Raw genomic sequence first — 21,355 nt, forward strand, 5'->3', positions numbered from 1 at the left:
CCCAAACCTTCGAGGAGTGATTCTTGAGCACATCGCCATGAGTAACCCCTGAGCTCCACTAGGTGTGGCCCAAAAGCCAAAACAAAAAAAGACCATGGCAGTGTGGATAGGAGCACTTGACTCCTCTACTATTCTTTTTTTGTTTTTGTTTTTGGGCCACACCCAGCATTGCTCAGGGGTTACTCCTGGCTGTCTGCTCAGAAATAGCAGGCACAGGGGACCCTATGGGACACCGGGATTCAACCAACCACTTTTGGTCCTGGATCGGCTGCTTGCAAGGCAAACACCGCTGTGCTATCTCTCCGGGCCCACCTCCACTATTCTAAGCAGAGCCCTGGATGTGTCAGTTCCACGGCATCATCTTCCTCTTCTTCAACTGTTTATCCTTTCTGCATCTCCACAGCAAATGCGCCAGAAAAGCAAGCAGCAAGCTAAGATCGAAGCTACGCAAAAGCTCGAGCAGGTGAAGAATGAGCAACAGCAGCAGCAGCAACAACAGCAACAGCAGCAGCAGCAGCAACAACAGCAGCAGCTCAAGCACCACTCAGGGCCACTTGGAGCTCCGTCGGCAGCCGACACACCTGGCAGTGGGGTCCACAGCCCCATGGCCCCTCAGCCTGGCAGTGCTTCCCCTGCACAGCCCTTCCACAAGGACATGTTCTCAAAACAGCTCCCCGGCACCCCGACGTCATCAGCCTCCGATGATGTCTTTGTCAAGCCGCAGGTGCCCCGGCCTGCTGTGCCCCCAGCCCGGGTCCCCGTACCTGAGAGTCTGCCAGCCTCACAGCCTACCCCACACCCCTTCCCAGCCGGCCCGCCTTCCTCCCGGCCCACATCTCCCGTGGATCCTTATGCCAAGATGGTTGGCACCCCAAGGCCACCTCCCAGCAGCCACAGCTTCCCCAGGAGGAGCCCTGCAGTGCTGGGCGAGAATTGTCCCCCCACAGCGTCAGCCTCGGGGTCCAGGCCCGCTCCCATGAGTGACATGGCGGCGACCAGGTCCACCCCGGCTCGTGAGCCCTGCTCTTCCCCGGCCAGCAGCGACCCCTATGTGAAGCCTCCTGACACGCCAAGACCCATGATGCCACCTGACCCCTTTGCCAAACCCCTGGGCCTGCCCCGGTCTCCTGTTGTGTCTGAACCTCCTGCCAAAGGCCCCCCTGCCCCAGGAGCTAGTGACCTGTTCCCAAAGCCACCCCTGAGGGCCGATGTGTTTCAGAGGCAGCGGATCCCCGACACGTATGTGCGGCCCTTGCTGGCTCCAGCCCCTCTCGATGGGGGACCCTTTAAGACCCCCTTGCAGCCGCCTCTGCCCTCCCAGGACCCATATGGGCCAGTGGCTCAGGTACCCAGACGCCTACCAGTGGACCCCTATGACAGGCCCCCTCTGACCCCCCGGCCTGTCGATAACTTTGCCCACCCACAACCCAGTGACCCATATGGCCAACCCCCCCCATACCCCACACCCTGCAGTGGCGCCCGAACCCCTTGCCCACTCCTCCAGGACCTTTCCTCAGCCCGGAGCCATCACACGGCCCACATCTCAGGACCCCTATGCCCAGCCACCTGGAACGCCCAGACCAGTGGGTGACCCCTACTCCCAGCCTTCTGGAGTATCTTGTTCCAATCCAGACCCCTATGCTCAGCCTCCTGGGACCCCGAGGCCACCTACCATGGTCCCCTATGGTCCTCAAACTCCCAACCCACGGCCACCTGCACAGGTGGATTTGTTCACTCCAGCACCGGCTGCCGCTGATCCTAGGCATTCCGACCCATACGCACAGCCGCCTGGAACTCCCCGGCCAGGGATTTCTGTTCCCTATCCTCAGCCACCAGCAGCACCAAGGCCTAGGACCTCTGAGGGTTTTCCTCGAGCTGTGATGACTAGGCCAGGCCTCCTGCCTAATCAGGACCCTTTCCTGCTGCCAGGACAGCATCGTGGCCCGGCTCTGCCAGGCCCCTTGGCAAGGCCCCCCGACACCTGCCCTCAACCACCGAGGGCAGAAGCCTTTCACCATGGATCCCCCTCTGCAGCACGGGACCCCTACGACCAGCCTCCCATGACACCGAGACCTCAGCTGGACTCCTTTGGGTCGGGCCAGGCCCCTCGAGATACGGCTGACCCAGCGAGACCCGGGTCTGAGGGGAGCTTTGGTGTGCCTTCCCGCCCGCCCCTGAACCCTCCAGCCCAGCCGTTCTCTGGCATGAACCGACTCCCAGGACCACCAGCTGGGATACCACCAGCCGGAGTCCCAGAGACACAGAGCACTGGGAACACGTCCCAGGCGGACGCAGAGAAATTGAGACAGGTAAGTCCAGCTCATCTGAGTGAGTTCCCCGCTGATTGCTCATTCTGTGAAAATTATTTTATACTACAAAGAATAAATTGATGAAAGAATAAGTATGCCAAATTTGCGGGGGGGGGGGGGCGGGGGAGCTCTGGCTCTTTATTTAAGGGTCACTCTTCATGGACTTGCGGGACCATATAGGATTTTGGGAAGCAAACCTGGGTCAGCTGTGTGCTATCTCTGGCCCCATAGCACTAATTTTATTGTAAAATTTATTACAATAAAATTTATTATTTTGATCTTCCTGAAGATTTGATCTAATTTGATCTTCCTGAAGTTGTAGTGAGGTCTTTAAGTATGAAGGCTTTCAATTTTTTGAAGTTATCTGGCATAGAATATTATCGAAATTAAATTTGGGTCATTTTCTTTGTTTATTTTTTGATCTTCTTAAATTCCCTGCCACTTTAACCCCAAATTCCTTTAATTTAAAAACCATGATTGCAAGGTTGTTCATAGTAGAGTTGTTTTTTTATCTTGCAGTTACAGTTAATTGAGTTTTAGTCATACAATGTCCAACACTCTTTGCCAGGGCACATTGCCACCAACAGTGTCCCTCTCCCCCTCCCTCCCTCCCTCGCTCCCTCGCTCCCTCCCTCATTCCCTCTCTCCCTCCCTCCCCCCTCTCCCCCCTCTCCCTCTCTCCCTCTCCCTTTCCCTCTCTCTCCCTTCTGCTTCTGCCTCCTCCTCCCTCCTGCTTCTGGGACAGATCTCTCTCCCCCTTCTGTCTTTCCTTTCAGCACCAGTTCAACTCTGATTGTCATAGTGGTCCTTTTTCTGCCCCAACTTCACTTTATGCTCTTCTCTTCGTGACAAGCTTTCTACGGGTCTTCCTAACCTTTATCTTCAGGATGCATGGATATTATTACCATACAGTTTTTTTTTTCTTTACTATTTCACAAATGAGTGCAGTCATTCTATGTCTGTCCCTTTCTCTCTGGGTGGGTTTGTTTTTATTTTTGTCCTTTTAAAATAGTTAAATATAACTAGTGTTTATAAGATTTTGAATCATTGAGTTCTTTTGATTTTCCAGAAGGTGGGCTGGCGCTTCAGTTTTATTCCTGATTCAATGCTCTGGGGTTACTCTTACTGGTGCTATAGAGATCCTATGTGATAATGGGCTTTGAATCAAGGTCAGCTGCATGCAAGGCAAGTGCCTCCATGCCTGTGTCCTTGCTTGAGATCCCTGGAGATTAATGACCACAATGGCACTGTAAGTGTCAGGGTGAAAAAGGCTTTTTAGGTGAGCTGAAGCGATAACAGTGGGTAGGACATTTGCCGTGCACATGGCTAACCTGGGTTTGATCCCCAGCATTCTATAGTGTCCCCCAGGCCTGTCAGGATTGCTTTCTGAGAACAGAGCCAGGAGTGGCCCCATACCACCAAAAGGCCCCTAGGTTGGATCTCCTGGCCCTGTTGGCTGAGAATTGTTGGGGCGGGTGGGGGCCTGAGCCCTGTCTAAGAGGGCATCCTCCCCAGGCGCCTGAGCCTCAGGGTCTTGGCTCTCCAGTGACTAGTGCTGCTTCCTTCCTCCCCTCAGCGACAGAAGCTGCGTGAGATCATCCTGCAACAGCAGCAGCAGAAGAAACTGGCCAGCCGGCAGGACAAAGGGTCGCAGGATCCACCTGCGCCGCTCCCAGGCCCGCTGCAGCACTGGCAGCCTGAGACCCTCGGGCAGAACTTCGCCCGGCCCGCCACCCTCCCTATCCGGGGAGCCTCCGTGCTCCTAGTGGCCCTGCCTTGGTGCCCAGATACGCTGTTTTCCCGAAAGAGCCGCGGGGACCCTATGCTCCTGATGTCAGCAGCATGGGCATAAGGCCACATGGATTTAGGTAACACCTTGGATTTCGTGCTCTGAGATAGCGCAGGGGCTTCACACTCTGTTTGGGGGATCCAGTATTGGCACCCCAATCTTCGCATGCAGCCTGCCTGTAAAGTGCTGACTCATCTCAGGCTGGGTCTGAGTCAGAGGAGGAGACAAGTTGTTCATGATGAAAAAGGTATCGCTGCTTGAGATGCAAGGAAATACACTTTTCTGTTTGTTTTCTGTTAATTTGTTTGGGGTCACATCCAGCTATACTCAGGTCACTTCTGCCTCTGTACTCAGGAATTACTCCTGGTGGTACTCGGGGGACCATATGGGATTCCAGGATAGAACCCTTTTAGGTAAATACTGTACCATCACTTCGGCCCATGAAATACTATTTTCTATTAGTGAAAGATCATGGGTTGTTTCTTTGGAATTTTTGTTTACTTGTTTAGAGCCACACCCTGCTGTGCTCAGGGAGTTTGTTACTCCTGGCTTTGTGCTCAGGGATCACTCCTTGTTGTTGGGAGGCTCAGGAGACTCTGCAGGGGGCCAGTTATTGAACCTGAGTTGGCTGCATGCTAGACAAATGCCCTCCCCACTGTGATACTGTGAGCCTATGACAGTAATTTGTTTTTGTTTTTGTTTTTGGGCCACACCTGGTAACAATGCTCAGGGGTTACTCCTGGTTATGCGCTCAGAAGTCGCTACTGCTTTGGGGGACCATATGGGACACCAGGGGATCGAACCGTGGTTTGTTCTAGGCTAGCGCTGGCAAGGCAGACACCTTACCTCTAGCGCCACCACACCTTCCCCGCTGACAGTAATTTTGTATCTTATTTTGGGGGTCATGTGCAGCAGTGCTCAGGAGCCTACTCCTGACCTTGCCCAACCCAGATCACATCTGACAGGGCTGAGGGGATCACGTGCTGCTCCTAGACTTTTAACTGGGGCCTCCATCTTGATGTTGTGTTAAATAAATAACGATGGGGCTGGATGGTGGATGATGCCATCCAGCCCACATGGCTCTGCAACCTCCATGCAGCCGGCGAGTTCCAGGCCCAGGTGAAATCACTCACTCACACGCAGGCTTCAGGAAGAATCATCTTTATTCATGCCCTAGCCACCACAGGTGTGTGGCCTATGTCAACCTTTCAAGCACAGCATTATTTTGCTAGCCCTGCATCTTATCTCCTGTTAGCCATCTTCCCTTTGGGCTCCATGCGGCCCAAAGATCCAAAAGCCAGGAAACCAAGCCGGGCCAAGAGAGAAACGGCAAAAGGGCCCAATCCCCTGGCTCAGAGGTTTATCTATCCTTTTCCAGACCCCTCCCAGAAATGGGAGGTCTTGCAGGTAGTTACACCTATTATCCGGTTCCCAAAACTCCTCCCAGATATGGGTGGGTCTTGGGGTACACCACAATCTTGTAGGACTTGTGCTCAGTCTTGTACTGTGTCCAGTGCTGTGTGCATCTGCTCTTCCTCTGGTGCTCTCTCTGAATCCAGCCCAATAACTTTCTGTCATTTTTTTCTTTCAGATTCGGATTTCCAGGAGGTGGTCCTGGTGCCCTGGCGGGCCAGGAAAGTTTCCTGGTGCCCCCCCAGCAGCTGCCAAGCTCTGGAGTCCCATCACAGCTACGCAGGTCCATGTCAATGGACATGGCCCGTCCTGTCCATGGCGGGCCACTGGGCCAACACTTTCCCTCACAGGGTCTGCCACTGCAGCAGCACAACATCCTGGGCCAGGCCTTCATCGAGCTTCGGCACAGAGTCCCTGAGGGAAGGCCACGGCTTCCGGGCCCCACTGCCACTGCTCCTGAGCTGCCTTCGCATCCCCGGCATGGAAATTTTCTGCCTAGGACAGACTTTGCGGTGCCCCGACCTACCGACCCCATGAGACGCCTCTCCCAGGGTCTGCCCAGTCAGCTCCCCATACACCCCAGTCTGGACCTGCTGCCGCCACCCCAGCAGGATCCGGGCCACCCACGGCTCCTGGGCCAGCCTCTGGCCAGCGAGTTCTCTGAGGCTTCACTGTCCACGCCACCTCCATCTCAGCAGTCTCCTGCCAACTTGGCCATCACCCCGCAGCCCTCTGATGGGCTGGAGGAGAAGCTGGATGCCGACGACCCATCTGTGAAAGAGCTGGACGTGAAGGACCTGGAGGTCAAAGACCTGGATGACGAGGACTTGGAGAACTTGAACCTGGATACAGAGGACAAGAGTGATGAACTGGACACGTTGGGGAACCTGGAAGCCAACGATCCGAACCTGGACGACCTCCTGCGGTCGGGAGAGTTCGACATCATCGCATACACAGACCCAGAGCTGGATGTGGGCGATAAGAAAAGTATGTTTAACGAGGAACTGGACCTCCATGATCCCATCGACGACAAGCTGGATGCCCCATGTGCGTCTGTGGAACTGTCCAAAAAGGAGCCAGAAGAGAAAACCGTGGTGCCTTTGGATCCACCGTCCCCGTGGAGAAAACCTGCTGCTCCCAGTGAGATCAAAATGGAGGACTTGTCTCCAGCTCCAAAAGCAGAAAGCAAAGGCGAAGCCGAGAAGAGCGAGGAGGAGGGCAAAGATGCTGTGGGCACGCCCTGTTCACAGGCTTCCACGCACCCTGACGGGAGTGAGGGAGAGAAGGCATCTCTGGCCACCTGTGAGACGGAGCCCCTGGAGAAAAGATCCACTGGAGAAGCTGCCAGCTGCAGCACTAATGAGGCCATTGGGTCTACCCCGAAGCCTGCACAAGACACCATGCAGGCCCATAGCATCACGGGTTCCACCCCGGTTCTCTCCAGTTTACTTGCGACCGAGAAACCCGACAATTCTGAACTCAGACCCTCACGCTCCCCACCGTCACCGCCACCCACTGTGTCGGCCTCCCCGTCTGGACCTGGCCCAGGCTTGCCCCCAAGCCACACTCTGGAGGGCACCGTCAACACTAGTGTTTCTGTGGTGTCGAGGCTCAACCACAATTTTGCACAGGCAGTGCCAGTAAATCCAGGCTTTGTGGGGGGACAGTTGCCAGCGGCTCACGGCTTTGGGACAGGAAAACCCCCAAGTCAAACTGTGCCTCTGACCGGTCAGTCTGCGAACGGCAACATGGCCGGATCCCAGCAGCTCCTAATTCCTCAGAATTTAGCCCAGCAGAGTCGTGAGCGACCCCTGCTCTTGGAGGAGCAGCCTCTGCTTCTACAGGACCTTCTGGATCAAGAGAGGCAGGAGCAGCAGCAGCAACGGCAGATGCAGGCCATGATCCGCCAGCAGCGCTCTGAGCCCTTCTTCCCCAATATTGGTAGGAAGCTGAGCCCCTGGTACGGCGGGGACTGGGAGGCCCTGTGTGTTCATGATTCAAGGCAGAATTGGGTCAGTGGAGACACCAGGTGTGAGTATGCTCACAGCTCATGGTAGAGTTGTGTTTGGAGCTCACGGTTCGTGGTAGAATTATGTCTGTGTAGTAGACACCTGGTGTAAGTGTCCCAGTTCAGGATAGAATCGTATCTCTATAGACACCAGTTAGGCGTGTGCTCAGGGTTCATGTGGAATTGTGTCTGTGTAGACATCCGGTGAGTATGCTCACAGTTCATGGTAGAATATTTTGGGGATAGAGCATCGGGGGCTTCAGTCTGGTCCCTTTTCAGCCCTCCCAGAAAGGGTCCGATTTGAGATTCTTCCCTAATTAAGTCAGGAGTGAGAGAGCTTCTAGTTCTAGGCTCATTTAATCCTCTGCAGTATGAGACTGATAGAAACACGTCCTTGTATGCTTCTCTCACTGTTATGATCATATATTGTTTTTCTTTCTTTCTTTCTCTTTCTTTCTCTTTCTTTTCTTTCTTTCTTTCTTTCTTTCTTTCTTTCTTTCTTTCTTTCTTTCTTTCTTTCTTTCTTTCTTTCTTTCTTTCTTTCTTTCTTTCTCTCTTTCTCTCTTTCTCTCTTTCTCTCTTTCTCTCTTTTCTCTCTTTCTCTCTTTCTTTCTTTCTTTCTCTCTCTTTCATTCTCTCTTTCATTCTCTCTCTCTCTCCCCCTCCTCCCTCCCTCCCTCCCTCCTTCCTCCCTCCCTCCTTTTTTTTGGGGGGGGGGTTTGGGTCACACCTGGCAGCACTCAGGGGTTACTCCTGGCTCTATGATTAGAAATCGCTCCTGGCAGGCTCAGGGGACCATATGGGATGCTGGGATTCGAACCACCGACCTTTTGCATGCAAGGCAAATGTCTTACCTCCATGCGTCTCTCCGGCCCCCAACACATATTGTCTTTCTTAATTGATTTTGAAGACATTAGAATAGAAGCGAACTTGTTACTCTTTCCAGCGCCTGCCTGATGCCTGTTATCATTGTGTCTCTGAGCTCTTTGATTTCTTTCTAGTGATGAGCTAATGACAAACTCACAAAGAACAGTGAGACAACATTACCTTGTGTGTCTGAGAGTAAGAATGGGCAAGTCAAGGATGCAAAGTTAAAAGAAATTTTTCAGGCCAGAATGATAGCACAGTAGGTAGGGCATTTGCCTTGCACATGGCCGACCAGGGTTCGATCCCCAGCATCCTCTATGGTCCCCCGAGCCTGCCAGGAGCAGTCTCTGAGTACAGAGCCAGGAGTAATCCCTGACCACTGCTAAGTGTGGCATCCCCTTCTCTCCCCCCAAAAATATAATTGACCTGTCCTGTGTCCTCCATTTCCTTCTCAATTCTTTGCAGTGGATATGCCCTTAGGAAACAGGTACACATCTCTCTGAAAGAAGAATAACTGATATAAGGCCGAGAAAATTATTCCTTTGGCAGGTGTGGGGACTTTCAGTTTGTTTTGGTACCAGAGTCAGTGTTGGTTCTCAGGGGCGTCTTCTGTGCTTCTTACTCTGTGCTCTAGGATGTGATGTCACACGATGCCTGGGATCGAACAGGCCTCCTTGTGTGCAGAGCCAGCACTCAGCCGGCTGAGCTCTGAGCAGTATTTACTCACTGAACTCCCAGGCTCCTTCCCTGTCACTGTTGTGTTAATATGAAATAGAAGATCTTAGGTTGGGGTGAGGCCTTTCTCGGCATGGCACGGCGCCTGTAGCTCCTTCGGCTGGTGGGTCTGAAGGTCCAGGATAACGGTGTAGAAATAATCACAAGGGCCCGGAGAGATAGCACAGCGGCGTTTGCCTTGCAAGCAGCCGATCCAGGACCAAAGGTGGTTGGTTCGAATCCCGGTGTCCCATATGGACCCCCGTGCCTGCCAGGAGCTATTTCTGAGCTGACAGCCAGGAGTAACCCCTGAGCATCGCTGGGTGTGGCCCCAAAACAAAAAAAGAAACCCAAAACAAAAACAAACAAAAAAAAAAGAAATAATCACAAGCAGTCAGTTTTATCGGAGTCAGCTGGGTTTATTCCAAGGCCCTATCCATCATGTCCATTTCCTCACATGGCTTCTATGCTAAGCCTTTTTCAAGCAGCTTCTTATCAGTTCCTCTGGCTCTCTCCCTCTATCTCCCTTCCTGCTACTTGCTACTTTTTTCTCTGTCCCTTCTTCCCCAGGCAACACCTTTATTCCAAACTTCAGACCCCCCCAGCTGTGGGTGGGTCTGACCATGCAGTTGGGATAAACAGGAAGTTGGGGGAGGAGATACTACTTGGCACCACTAATTTAGTAGAATCCCTAGTATTGGAAATGAGACCCAGGAGGGACCCATATGGTCCCCCAGCCTACCAGGGGTGATTTCTGAGTGCAGAGCCAGGAGTGCTGCTGGGTGTGGCCCAAAACCAATCAATAAAGTTATTTTAAAAATTAAAAGAAAAAAAGAATTGCAATACTTTTAAGTTTTTGCTATGATTGCCCTACTTCAGAGACAGTATTCTTGTTTTAATTTTGGGGGGGGGGGTTGTTTTCAGGCCACACTCCTTTTACTCCTGGCTAAGTGCTCAGAAATTGCCCCTGGCTTGAGGGGACCATATGGGACGCTGGGGGATAGAACCGCGGTCCTTCCTTGGCTAGCGCTTGCAAGGCAGACACCTTACCTCTAGCGCCACCTAACTGGCCCCTCTTGTTTTAATTCTTTTTTTTTTTTTTTTCACCTTGCTCAAAACTATTTATTAGGCTCTCAACAGCGCCCCCCCACCTGGAAGGTTGGAGGTGGGACAACAGGCAGAGAAAAGGATATTATAGGGAAATATTATAAAAAGCCTCCATATATAACACCCACCCAGTAGCGACTGTCAGCTCACCTTGTAGACCCCAACGGAAACAGTCTTCCTGGGGAGGGAAATGTGCTTTTCCTGTACCCTCAGGCAATGCCAGGGCACTCTACAGGCAAAAGCCCCTGGAGTAAGGTTGAGGGAGTTGGAGTAAGGTTGAGGGAGTTGTTTTAATTCTTAAGGTACTAAGCTTGCTTCCATTATGTTTAATTAAATTTAGAATAAATGGCTAGAGAAGAGGACCAGATGCTCCTCTCTCAAGCCATTGCTCAAGTATTGCTATTGTCACAGGCCATTGGCACTACTATTCTTTTTTTTTTTTTTTTTTTTTTTTTTTGGTTTTTGGGCCACACCTGGCGGTGCTCAGGGGTTACTCCTGGCTGTCTGCTCATAAATAGCTCCTGGCACGCACGGGGGACCATATGGGACACCGGGATTCGAACCAACCACCTTTGGTCCTGGATCGGCTGCTTGCAAGGCAAACGCCGCTGTGCTATTTCTCCGGCCCCGGCACTACTATTCTTAACAAAACTTACAAGTACAGTAGACTCTTGCTGCATGCGGCCAATCAGTTTTAATCCTGGTACCACGTGTTGGGTAAACCTTTCTCCATCCCTGCATCCCCACCAAGGAGTGATCCTTAAATATAGAGCCAGGAATAAGCCATGTATGTGGCCCAAAAACAAAACAAAAATTCAGGATAAGGTAAAGGGGGGTAGACTTTTTAATGACTGAAACCCAAGTACACACAGGTTTGTAATCATGGTGTTTAAGTAAAGATACTATTAGAAAAATATTTAGGATAAGATTCTTGTCCTTCTCAGAGTTCCATAACAGTGTCAAAATGCAAAGTCCAGTTATGTAGTAAGGAGCCAGACTAACCTGTCAGGTGTGTATGTTCTATTATATCTTTGTGTGACTTGAACCTGGTACAATGTCATGAGTCACTTGTGTTATTTCTCTTTCAGATTTCGATGCAATTACAGATCCCATCATGAAAGCCAAAATGGTCGCTCTGAAAGGTATCAATAAAGTGATGGCACAGAGCAACATGGGCATGTCAACCATGGCCATGAGCAGGTAGGCTGGCAGGCGTGCTGGGGCCATGACTTACTTGGTCCTCGAGATGAGTGTGGCTGTTCAGAACCCCCCCCCCCACCATCCTGGGGTGATCAATGAATGATTAAGTGGGTGGCCAGAATAGAACTGTCTCATGTAAGTTACTTTAGTAAAGTGGGTACTTAACTTTCGTGACTTTGAGGGAAGGTCTGAGGAAATATCACAGGTATTTGAAAGCCTGGCAGGACTGATGAATGAATCAGGAAATTCTCAGCATTTCTCGATATTAGTGACTTTTGGAGTGGGTCATGCTGACCGAAAGCTCCTTGGGACAGAAAAAAAATTTTCATCTAGAGAGTCATGAAGATGAGAGAATAAGCAGAGAAGTTGAGTAAAGATCATTTAAACTGGGGCTAGAGCAGTGGCGCAAACTGTAGGGCGTTTGCCTTGTACATACTAACCTAGGATGGACCGCAGTTCGATCCCCCTGGCGCCCTATATGGTCCCCCAAGCCAGGAACAATTTCTTAGTGCATAGTCAGGAGTAACCGTTGAGCGTTACCGAGTGTGGGCCCCCCAAAACAAACAAACAAAAAGATCATTTAAGCTGATAAAACTCTCAGTCAGAAATACAGTGCAGAGAGAAGGTTGGAGTTTTCTAAAGGTTCTGATTGTGCCAATTGTGTATTCAATTTTAAAATAAAATATCCCTCCAACTAAACTGTAATGAGGGGGGAAATAGAGTTCTGAGAGGAATGTATTAAAATTGGGGACCAGAGAAATAGCACAGTGGGTAGGGCATTTGCCTTGCACATGGCCAATCAGATGCTATCCCTGGCATCCCATATGGTCCCCCGAGCCTGCCAGGAGCAGTTTCTGAGTGTAGAGCCAGAAGTAACCTCTGAGTGCCACTGGATCTGGATCAAAAACAAAACAAAAACCTTAGAATTGGGGGATTTCTAATTACTAGGATTAGTGTTATATCCTTTGTCAGACAGTAAAAAAACTTCTGGACCATGTTTAAGCCTTGCTCATGACCCACCATCATCAATCAGTACTTTGCTGAGTTTTGGGAGCTATTGCACACTTATGCACATCTAGGTTCAGTTGAGGCCACCAGGATATGTGCACAGGGGCAGGAGAAGGCACCAGTTTGTGAGCCCTGCCATCTCCTGTGGGGCTCACTCCAGCTGCGTGAAGTGGGTGCCTTTCTAATAAGAGGGACTCGGCTGTGCTGTTTCCTCGATGGATGGTATGACCAGTGATGCTTCCTTCACAGGTTCCCCTTCATGGGCCCTCCCGTGCCTGGAGCCCAGAACAGTGACAGCCAGACCCTCCTGCCTCAAGCCATCGCTCAGGTATTGTTGCTGTCACAGGCCCTTGGCACCACTGTTCTTTAGGGAAGCCACTTCTAGAAAGTTCTAGAAGTTCTAGAACACTTCCAGAATACATATTACATATTGGGATCTGCTGACAGAAAGACCAAAGCAAGAACAGAAATTCTGAAAGGAGGACAGATAGAGCAATACTTAGATACTTAAAGAAGGGGAAATAAATTTTTAAGTTTTTTTTAAGCTTTACTTTTATTTACCTTTTAACTCCAGAAAGACATTTTTATATTCTGTGTTTTAGAGTTACTTCATTCTTTCTAAAATGTAAAATTACTCTATGTAGTAAGAAATGGTTGTCATCATTTTATTTAAATATAATCGTTCTTTGCTCTTTCTTGGACTGTTGGGTTTAATTAACGTAATTTATAATAACACAGTAGTATTGAACAGTGTTCAGAAAAGTACAGCTACTTATTTCCAACAGTGTTTTCTTCCATGATTCATTTTTGAGTGCCTGCCTAGGAAAACAAGCAGATAGCGATCGCCAGTTTCCAAGGGCCCTTAGGTCCCAGTGACCCCATTTCTGTAGGGGAGTAGCAACTAAGAACAGCTGCTGGGTGTGGCACAGAAAAAAAAAAGTGAACAACCTACTATATGACTTTTGAGAATTTCTTTTTTTTTTTTATTATTTGTTTTTGTTTGTTTTGTTTTGGGGCCACACCTGGTGGTGCTCAGGGATCATTGCTGGTGGTGGTTTGGCTCAAACCCAGGCGATTCCTAAGTACAATACTGTCTCTCCCACCTCTGGGAATTACTTTTTTGACTCAAGGAGTTCTGCTTCAAGTCTATTAAACTGCCAGAGAGATGCAGGTCTGTCACGCTTTGGGCCCCACATCCAACCCCCACACTGCAAGTCTGCAGTACTGGGTCCACCGTATGTAAGGAGTGGCACCATGGCACCGGAGGCCAGAATAAGCCAGAAAGCACAAACATTATTATGCTGTTGATTGTATTTCATTACCAAAGAAGAAAGAAGTACCATCTACCAGAGGGCAAATCTTAGATTTCAGAGCTGAGTTGTAAAGGTAAAAAAGATCTCAGTTCCAGTCGAAATTTACTGGGCAAACTCTTGAGCTTGTTTTCTGGTCAGCCCTATGTTAGACCTGCCAGCAGCAGCCAGTCCCAACACAGTTCCCATGTCCTGTATGTCCCTGAGGACCCGAAGGGAAGAGGAAACGTGCTGTGATGGGATTTCATCCGTCACATTCTCAGTTGCCCTGGAAACTCAAGATTCAAGGAGAAAGCAAATTGATAGTTTTTTATACCGCGCATTATGGTTTCAGTATCTGGTTCTTGTATAAAGTCACTGTTGGTAGATTGGAAATTAGGAAATCCGGAATCAGGATATAAAGTTTTAGCTGCAGAAAAAAACCAGTTTGAGTCCATTCTAAAGGGAGATTTTAATCTGGGGTTTCTAGCTACAAACTAACAATATATTGACTTTTCCCTACTATTATATTTCTGATGAATAGTCCCTAGCCTCAAGCATTCTTTTTTTACTGAGATCTAGAAAATATAATAATCCAGAGTTTTAAAACTAAAGAAATTAGGTTGATATCACTAACTTCTACTTGGAGAAAAATAAAGCTTTTATAGGTGTTAGGTGTCTTGGATAATTAAAAGGATTTTCTCCCTCCATTTCTTTTTCTTTCTTTAAAAAAAATTTCCCCTTTAAATGAAATGTGGAATAAACCTATTTGTAAATTTTACTTATTTTAGGATGGCAGTATAACACATCAGATTTCTAGGCCTAATCCTCCAAATTTTGGTCCAGGCTTTGTCAGTAAGTATAAATCTAATAAGTTACGTGTTCTCTGGGAATTGCTTGTTTGCACTATATTTGTGTTCTTCTAAAAACTTGGAGTTAGTTTAGTTGTGTGTTACTTTAAGGCTAAGGTGCCCTCATCTTTGATCATCACTGCCCTATTAGGCATATTTTCTTCAAGGCATGTATTTTCTTTTGTTTTTGTTTTTAATTCTTCTCTGCATGAAGAACTAGAGTTAGAAAGAAATATTTCAGTAGAGCAAAAACATCTTCCCCATTCTCTTCAATCTGTTGCTATTTTAAATACTGATTGGGCACTTGGCAATCCTGTGGAATTAGACCACTTCTTGCTGTGATGACTTTCTGCCTCAGGATGACGGGCTCTGAGTGGCCAAGCGAAGGGAAGAGACGTAGCAGTAAGTCAGGCTAGCGGCTGGTGTGAAGGCCACCTTTCAGGGCGTCACTAAGTCCTTGCTAGTTGCTGCCAGGGGTCCCCAAGGTGGTTCAGAGTAGTATTTAAAGTTCTCCCCAAACTGAACCTTTCTGAAATCTCCAGACTGTTGAGCTAACTTTTTTTCACCATTATTTTTCATTTTGCTCACCTCTGCTCTCCTGGTTCCAGAAACCAGAAAGACTTTCCTTGCGGTAGGTCTCATTCGACCAGAAGCAGATCTTCTGAAATCTTGTGAAAAAGCCTGTTCTTGGAAAATGCCCTTCAAATTGACTAGCCTAGACTCCCCATTTGTGCGTGTGGCGGAACACCTGGGTTTAGGAACAAACCCAGAGTCTGCCCTTTTGAAATTGCCCCTGTACAAATCACTATTCCAATTTGAACACATATTTGCATTCGAACAAGTAAAACTACCATGACCAACTGGCTTTTTCTGGCTTAACTGTGCCCATTGACTTTGGTTGGATTCTTATTGTATGACGCTATTCTGTTTTCAATGATGTAATTTTTCAGCTAATGACATTCTTGAAATTGTATTTGTCTTAGAATGAGTCAAAAGATACATTCAGATGTTCAGTACCAAAAATGAAGTTTTTTGAGGGGGTGGGATAATTGGGAGGGATCGTAGACTATTGGTCTAAGACAAAGGGAGATAATTACTTGATTAATTACTTGATAATTAATTTACTGGCAGTCATAAAAATAGAAAAGGCTTTACTTCATTAGTTAATTCCTACCTTTACTAAGTTTCAATGATTTAAAGACTATGTTTTTAATCTAAAAATTTATTTTATAAAACATAGGCTTCAAATTGTGACTTTCCCAGACATCCTAGGTTATTCTTCTCAATTTAAGGTACAATTGTTCACTATTAAGAAATAGGGAAAATAAACTTAGGGAGATTATCATGGTTCCCCATGGCAATCCATCCATGCAATGGACCTGAAAAAGGTCCTTTGTTTTGTTTTCAAAATTGATAAAAGTTGAACAAATTAAAATTGACATGTCATGGGGCCAGAGAGAAAGCAAAGCGGTAGGGCATTTGCCTTGCAAGTGGCCAACCCAAGACAGACCTGGGTTCGATTCTCGGCATACCATATGGTTCCCCGAGCCTGCCAGGAGCGATTTCTGAGTGCTGAGCCAGGAGTAATCCCTGCACACTACCGGGTGTGGCACCCAAACCCATGATATATAGTTGGGCTTTTGGGCTAGAGAATTTGACCATTTGTTAAAGAAAAGCAATTTCGTTTGACCAAAATCTTCTGATTTCAAAAGGTTGAATTTAAACAGATTTACCCCGTCCTAAGAATCATGCATTCTTTGGCTTTCTTAAGTATCTTTCTGAAATTTCAAGCTTATAGATACAGATGGTCTTATACCGAGTGTTAAGTTTCCAAAATATCGATGGTGAAACTGCGTTTCCATACAAAATGGATTTTCTGTGACTTTTTTGGTGAGTCCTATGGGACTCTGGGAAATTCAATCAGGAACTGGTTGTCTAACTTTTCTACTCAGATGATACACAACGCAAGCAGTACGAAGAATGGCTACAAGAAACTCAGCAGCTGCTACAAATGCAGCAGAAGTACCTGGAGGAGCAGATCGGGGCGCACAGGAAGTCCAAGAAGGCCCTTTCAGCCAAGCAGCGCACTGCCAAGAAGGCGGGGCGCGAGTTCCCCGAGGAGGATGCCGAGCAGCTGAAGCACGTCACAGAGCAGCAGAGCATGGTGCAGAAGCAGCTGGAACAGGTGAGGGCGCGTGGACATCGGGACCTCCGAGCAGCACCCCACCCAGCCTCCACCTGCCACCTGGGACACTATTCCTGTGGTGGGGGAGTCCTCCCCAGATTCTGTGGGCTGAGAAAGATCCTGGAAGAGCCTAGATCCTCGATGGCGAACCTATGGCACGCATGCCAGTGGTGGTACACGAAGGCCTTGCAGCTGGCACGAGGGAAGGGGTCCACAATTAAGATATGTGGCTTGGCGGGAGGAGAGTGTGCCGCTGTCTGCTTTGCAGCTCACCTGGCAACAGGGCTGGACTGGCCATTGGGAGGACCGGGCCTTGTGTGGCAGTTTGGGCACTCGGGCTCAAAAAGGTTAGCCATCGGGGCTAGAGAGATAGCATGGAGGTAAAGCGTTTGCCTTTCATGCAGAAGGTCATTGGTTCGAATCCCGGCATCCCATACGGTCCCCTGAGCCTGCCAAGAGCGATTTCTGAGCATAGAGCCAGGAGTAACCCCTGAGCACTGCCAGGTGTGACCCAAAAACCAAAAAAAAAAAGGTTAGCCATCACTGGCCTAGATCCTGACATAATCACTGCTTCCTCAGGCCTTCTGCTTCACATGGTTTCAGGCATAGTGTTAGCTCCTCCTTGCTCCTACTGTATTCTGCCTGTGCTCCCTTCTCCCACATCACCTCACCCCTGCTTGGCCTTCTCCTTCATTGTCTTGCCCCTGCTCAGCCTTCTCCTGCCTCACCTTCCCTCACCTCTGCTCTCCCTTCTCCCACCTCATCATTGTTCTCTCTCCCTCCTGCCACTGCTCTCCTGTTTCCCCCTTTTCTTTTCCCCTTTCCATTCCATTTTTTCCCTCTCTCTCCATTCCTCTCCTCTCCTCCCCCTTCTCTCTTCTTGGGCCATACCAAGTACTACTTGAGCTCCCAGCTCAAGTACTACTTGGGCTCCCTGCAGATCCTGGGGCCCAATCCTGGGCCTCCCATAGGCAGTGCATGCGCTCAGCCTATTAAAGCATGCATCCACAAACACAGTCTTTGTCATGATTGTTGTTCTCGTTTTTTGTTTTTGTCTGGGGGCTACACTTAGTGAAGCTCAGGAGTTAACTCCTGGCTCTGCACTCACGAATCACTCCTGGAGGGATCAGGGACCAGATGGGATGCTGGGGATCGAACCTGGGTTGGCCATATACAAGGCAAATGTCCTCCCCACTGTACTATTACTCCAGCCCCATTCTTCTCAATATTTGTATCTTAAATATTGTACATACACTGATCTCACACACACTCACTGATGGGACATCCAGACATGTCTGTACACACACACACACACACACACACACACACACTGATCTCACACACACTCACTGATGGGACATCCAGACATGTCTGTACACACACACACACACACACACACACACACACACACACACACACACACTGATCTCACACACACTCACTGATGGGACATCCAGACATGTCTGTACACACACACACACACACACACACACACACACTCACTGATGGGACATCCAGACATGTCTGTACACACACACACACACACACACACACACACACTGATCTCACACACACTCACTGATGGGACATCCAGACATGTCTGTACACACACACACACACACACACTCACTGATGGGACATCCAGACATGTCTGTACACACACACACACACACACTGATCTCACACACACTCACTGATGGGACATCCAGACATGTCTGTACACACACACACACACACACACACACACACACACACACACTCTGATGGGACAGCTAGACACGTCTGTACAGACCCTAAGGGGACAGTCAGGTCTGTATAGACACTGATGGACAATCATACCCTTTTTGACAGACATAGGACAGTCACACACGTCTGTACAAACATACTGACAGTACAGTCACTCTTTCATCATGTTGGGTGGTAGGTACCATCAGGCATGTTGGGTATATATATTTTTTCAGTTATTTGATTTTAGCCAAGGTGGAAGGGACAGTCTGTGGTCTAGTAATTTACTACGCTTTGGCACTTTTCAGTTAATTCTTGCACCCCTTTGAGCGTAAGAGATCCCTTGGGGGATCTGACCGACCATGCAGCCCCTCAGTCCCACAACAACTGTTCCAGTTAAGTCTCAGTTATTCTAGCACAAAGATATGATTTCTCTGTGACCTCTGTTGATTGCTTTATCTTCCTGAATGGAACTTAGTTGGACAGTGAGAATTTTCTCACCAGGCTTTCAGAGAAAACGTTTCAGATTTGCCTTTGGTGTCCTGTGTGTACAGCAAACTTCTCGATGGTACTAGAAAGGTCCTTTGTCTCCCCCTCCCCCCCCCCCATTTTTTTGGTCACAGCTGGGGCACTCTGGAGTTACTCCTGTCAGACTCAGGGGACCATATGGGAGGCCTGGATTCGAACTGGGGTCCGAACTGTGTTGGCCACATGCAAGGCAAATGCCTTACCGCTGTGCTATTGTTCCGGTCCCAAGCCCTTTCTCTTTTTCAGAGAACATGTTCTGGGTCAGGTTCTGTGATGAGCCTGATGGCCCATTCATCACCCAAGCATTAGAGAGCTACTGAGTCTGTGTGGTGTTTTTCTCCCAGATTCGCAAGCAGCAGAAAGAGCATGCGGAGCTGATCGAAGACTATCGCCTGAAACAGCAGCAGCAGCACTGTGCCCTGGTGCCCCCCACAGGCATACCTGGGGTCCAGCCACAACCCGCCCTGAGCCAGCCCAGCTTCCCTCTGGGCCCGCCTCAGCAGCACCCAGCAGCCAGCATCTCAGGTCACAGCAGCCCCGCCAGGATGCCTTCATTGCCTGGCTGGCAGCCAGCGCCTACCCCAGCGCACCTGCCCCTCACCCCACCCCGGCTGCCCATGAAAGCCTGTGCACCAACCCCCGGAGCCCCCCAGAACAGTGGGCCACCGCCGCGGGTAGAATTCGACGACAACAACCCCTTCAGCGAGGGCTTCCAGGAGCGGGAGCGCAAAGAACGGTTGCGGGAGCAGCAGGAGCGCCAGCGGGTGCAGCTGATGCAGGAGGTGGACCGGCAGCGAGCACTGCAGCAGCGGCTGGAGGTGGGCCCACACGGCTTGCTGGGCACTGAGCTGGGCCCCTTCAGTGGCCCGGCCCTGCCCTGCGACTTTGTACAGCATCCTCGGGCCCTGCCGCCATCGCCCCAGCACCCGCCGCTGCCACCTCAGACTCTCCCGAGGCCCATGAACTCGCCCCCAGCCCAGACCTTCCTGCCGGCCAGTGAGCGCAGGCCTGGAGGCCCCCCATCCATTTCTGCTGGGAGCCCCAACTTCCATCCCGGGAAGCAGGGCCATGGAGTTCTCTCAGTGGCAAGGCCCCCATTTCCCGCCCCGCCGGTGGCTATCAGTGGCCCCTGTGGTCAGGACCCAGGAGCCAGCCCTGGCCTGAGCCAATCCGGCTCAGCGCAGCCCCTCAACCAACTGTACTCGGACATCCTCCCAGAGGAGAAGAACAAGAAGAAGAGGGTCCGGAAGAAGCGGAAAGAGGAAGATGCGGAGCCTACTGGGGCTCCCTCCACACCGCACTCAGACAGCACGGCTCCTCCCACGCCGGGCCCCTCAGAACCTACTTCCACTCCTGGTGAGCTGCCACCTCAGAAAGACAGTGAGGCCGGAGAAACTGAGTCTGACAGCAAACCGGTTCCTGCTCAGGACCCCAGCCAGCTGTCATACACCGATCCCAAGGAAACACCCCCAGCTGGGGACATGCCTGTCGCGGCAGCGGCGGTGGACGATGGGGTCAAAACGGAGGGTGACGAGTGTGATCGGAGCCCCGGACATTGTGGATCCCAAATGGAAGCACCTGGCTTGGGACCTGAGCCTGGGGAAGGGGCTGCAGCCTCTCCGGGCTCCTCAGGACAGAGCCCTGCCCCAGTCATCAAGGCTGAGTCCAGCAACGAGCTCCTGAAACACCTGCTGAAGAACAAGAAAGCAGCTTCCCTCTTGGGCAGGAGGCCCCGGGACGGCTACCCGGACACCCTGGGCCCAGGCTTGGTAAGCAGCTCACCGAAGAGCCGGTTCTGTCTGTGTGTTTGCTTACTCCCGTCCTGCACATTTTGTCTTCCTGATAGCACTGGCGTTACTGTCCACGTCATGCCGTGGTCCTGGTCCTCAAGTACTACTTCTGTGCTTAGTGGTACTGGGTACACCAAGGTGTTGCTCCACACTCGAGTGTCCTGAGCCCACTTCTCTTGGTTTTTGTTTGTTTGGGGGCCACACCTGGTGCTGGTTAGGGACCAATGATTGGGCACTGTGGGTGTCAGGGATCAAACCTGGGTCAGGCATATGTAAAGCCAATGCCCTGCAGCTGTCTTTTTCTCTGTCTCCAGAACTTAGTGCTATGAGCAGTTTGCCCTAGTTGGCTGCTCTTATGGTTTCAGGTTTCGTGGGCCTCTTTGTTTTGAAAGTACTGGCTGATTTTTGTTTTTGTTCCTTGGCCACATTTGGTGGTACCCAGGGCTTACTCCTGGCTCTGCTCAGAAATGATTCCTGGCAGGCTTCAGGAACCCCTGTAGGATGCCGAGGATTGAACCCAGGTTGACCACGTGCAAAGCACATGCCCTCCCTGCTGTGTTATCTCTCCATCC

General features: G+C 50.1%; 1 protein-coding gene and 1 non-coding gene across 2 annotated transcripts in view; one reads left to right on the forward strand and one right to left on the reverse strand.

Annotated features, from left to right (window-relative positions):
- Positions 1-21,355, forward strand: part of KMT2C (lysine methyltransferase 2C) — a 214,602-nt gene that overhangs the window by 172,984 nt on the left and 20,263 nt on the right. The window contains 10 exon segments of the mRNA XM_049785972.1: positions 404-1,447; positions 1,449-2,309; positions 3,886-4,041; positions 4,044-4,177; positions 5,690-7,452; positions 11,296-11,407; positions 12,665-12,743; positions 14,496-14,559; positions 16,508-16,740; positions 19,338-20,762. Of these exon segments, the coding sequence (XP_049641929.1) occupies positions 404-1,447; positions 1,449-2,309; positions 3,886-4,041; positions 4,044-4,177; positions 5,690-7,452; positions 11,296-11,407; positions 12,665-12,743; positions 14,496-14,559; positions 16,508-16,740; positions 19,338-20,762 (5,871 nt within the window).
- Positions 10,345-10,472, reverse strand: LOC126026437 (small nucleolar RNA SNORA49). The gene has a single exon (XR_007501709.1). It is a non-coding gene; the product is annotated as a small nucleolar RNA SNORA49 (small nucleolar RNA).

This window comes from Suncus etruscus, chromosome 13 (assembly GCF_024139225.1).
Source record: "Suncus etruscus isolate mSunEtr1 chromosome 13, mSunEtr1.pri.cur, whole genome shotgun sequence".
Taxonomy (NCBI): domain Eukaryota; kingdom Metazoa; phylum Chordata; class Mammalia; order Eulipotyphla; family Soricidae; genus Suncus; species Suncus etruscus.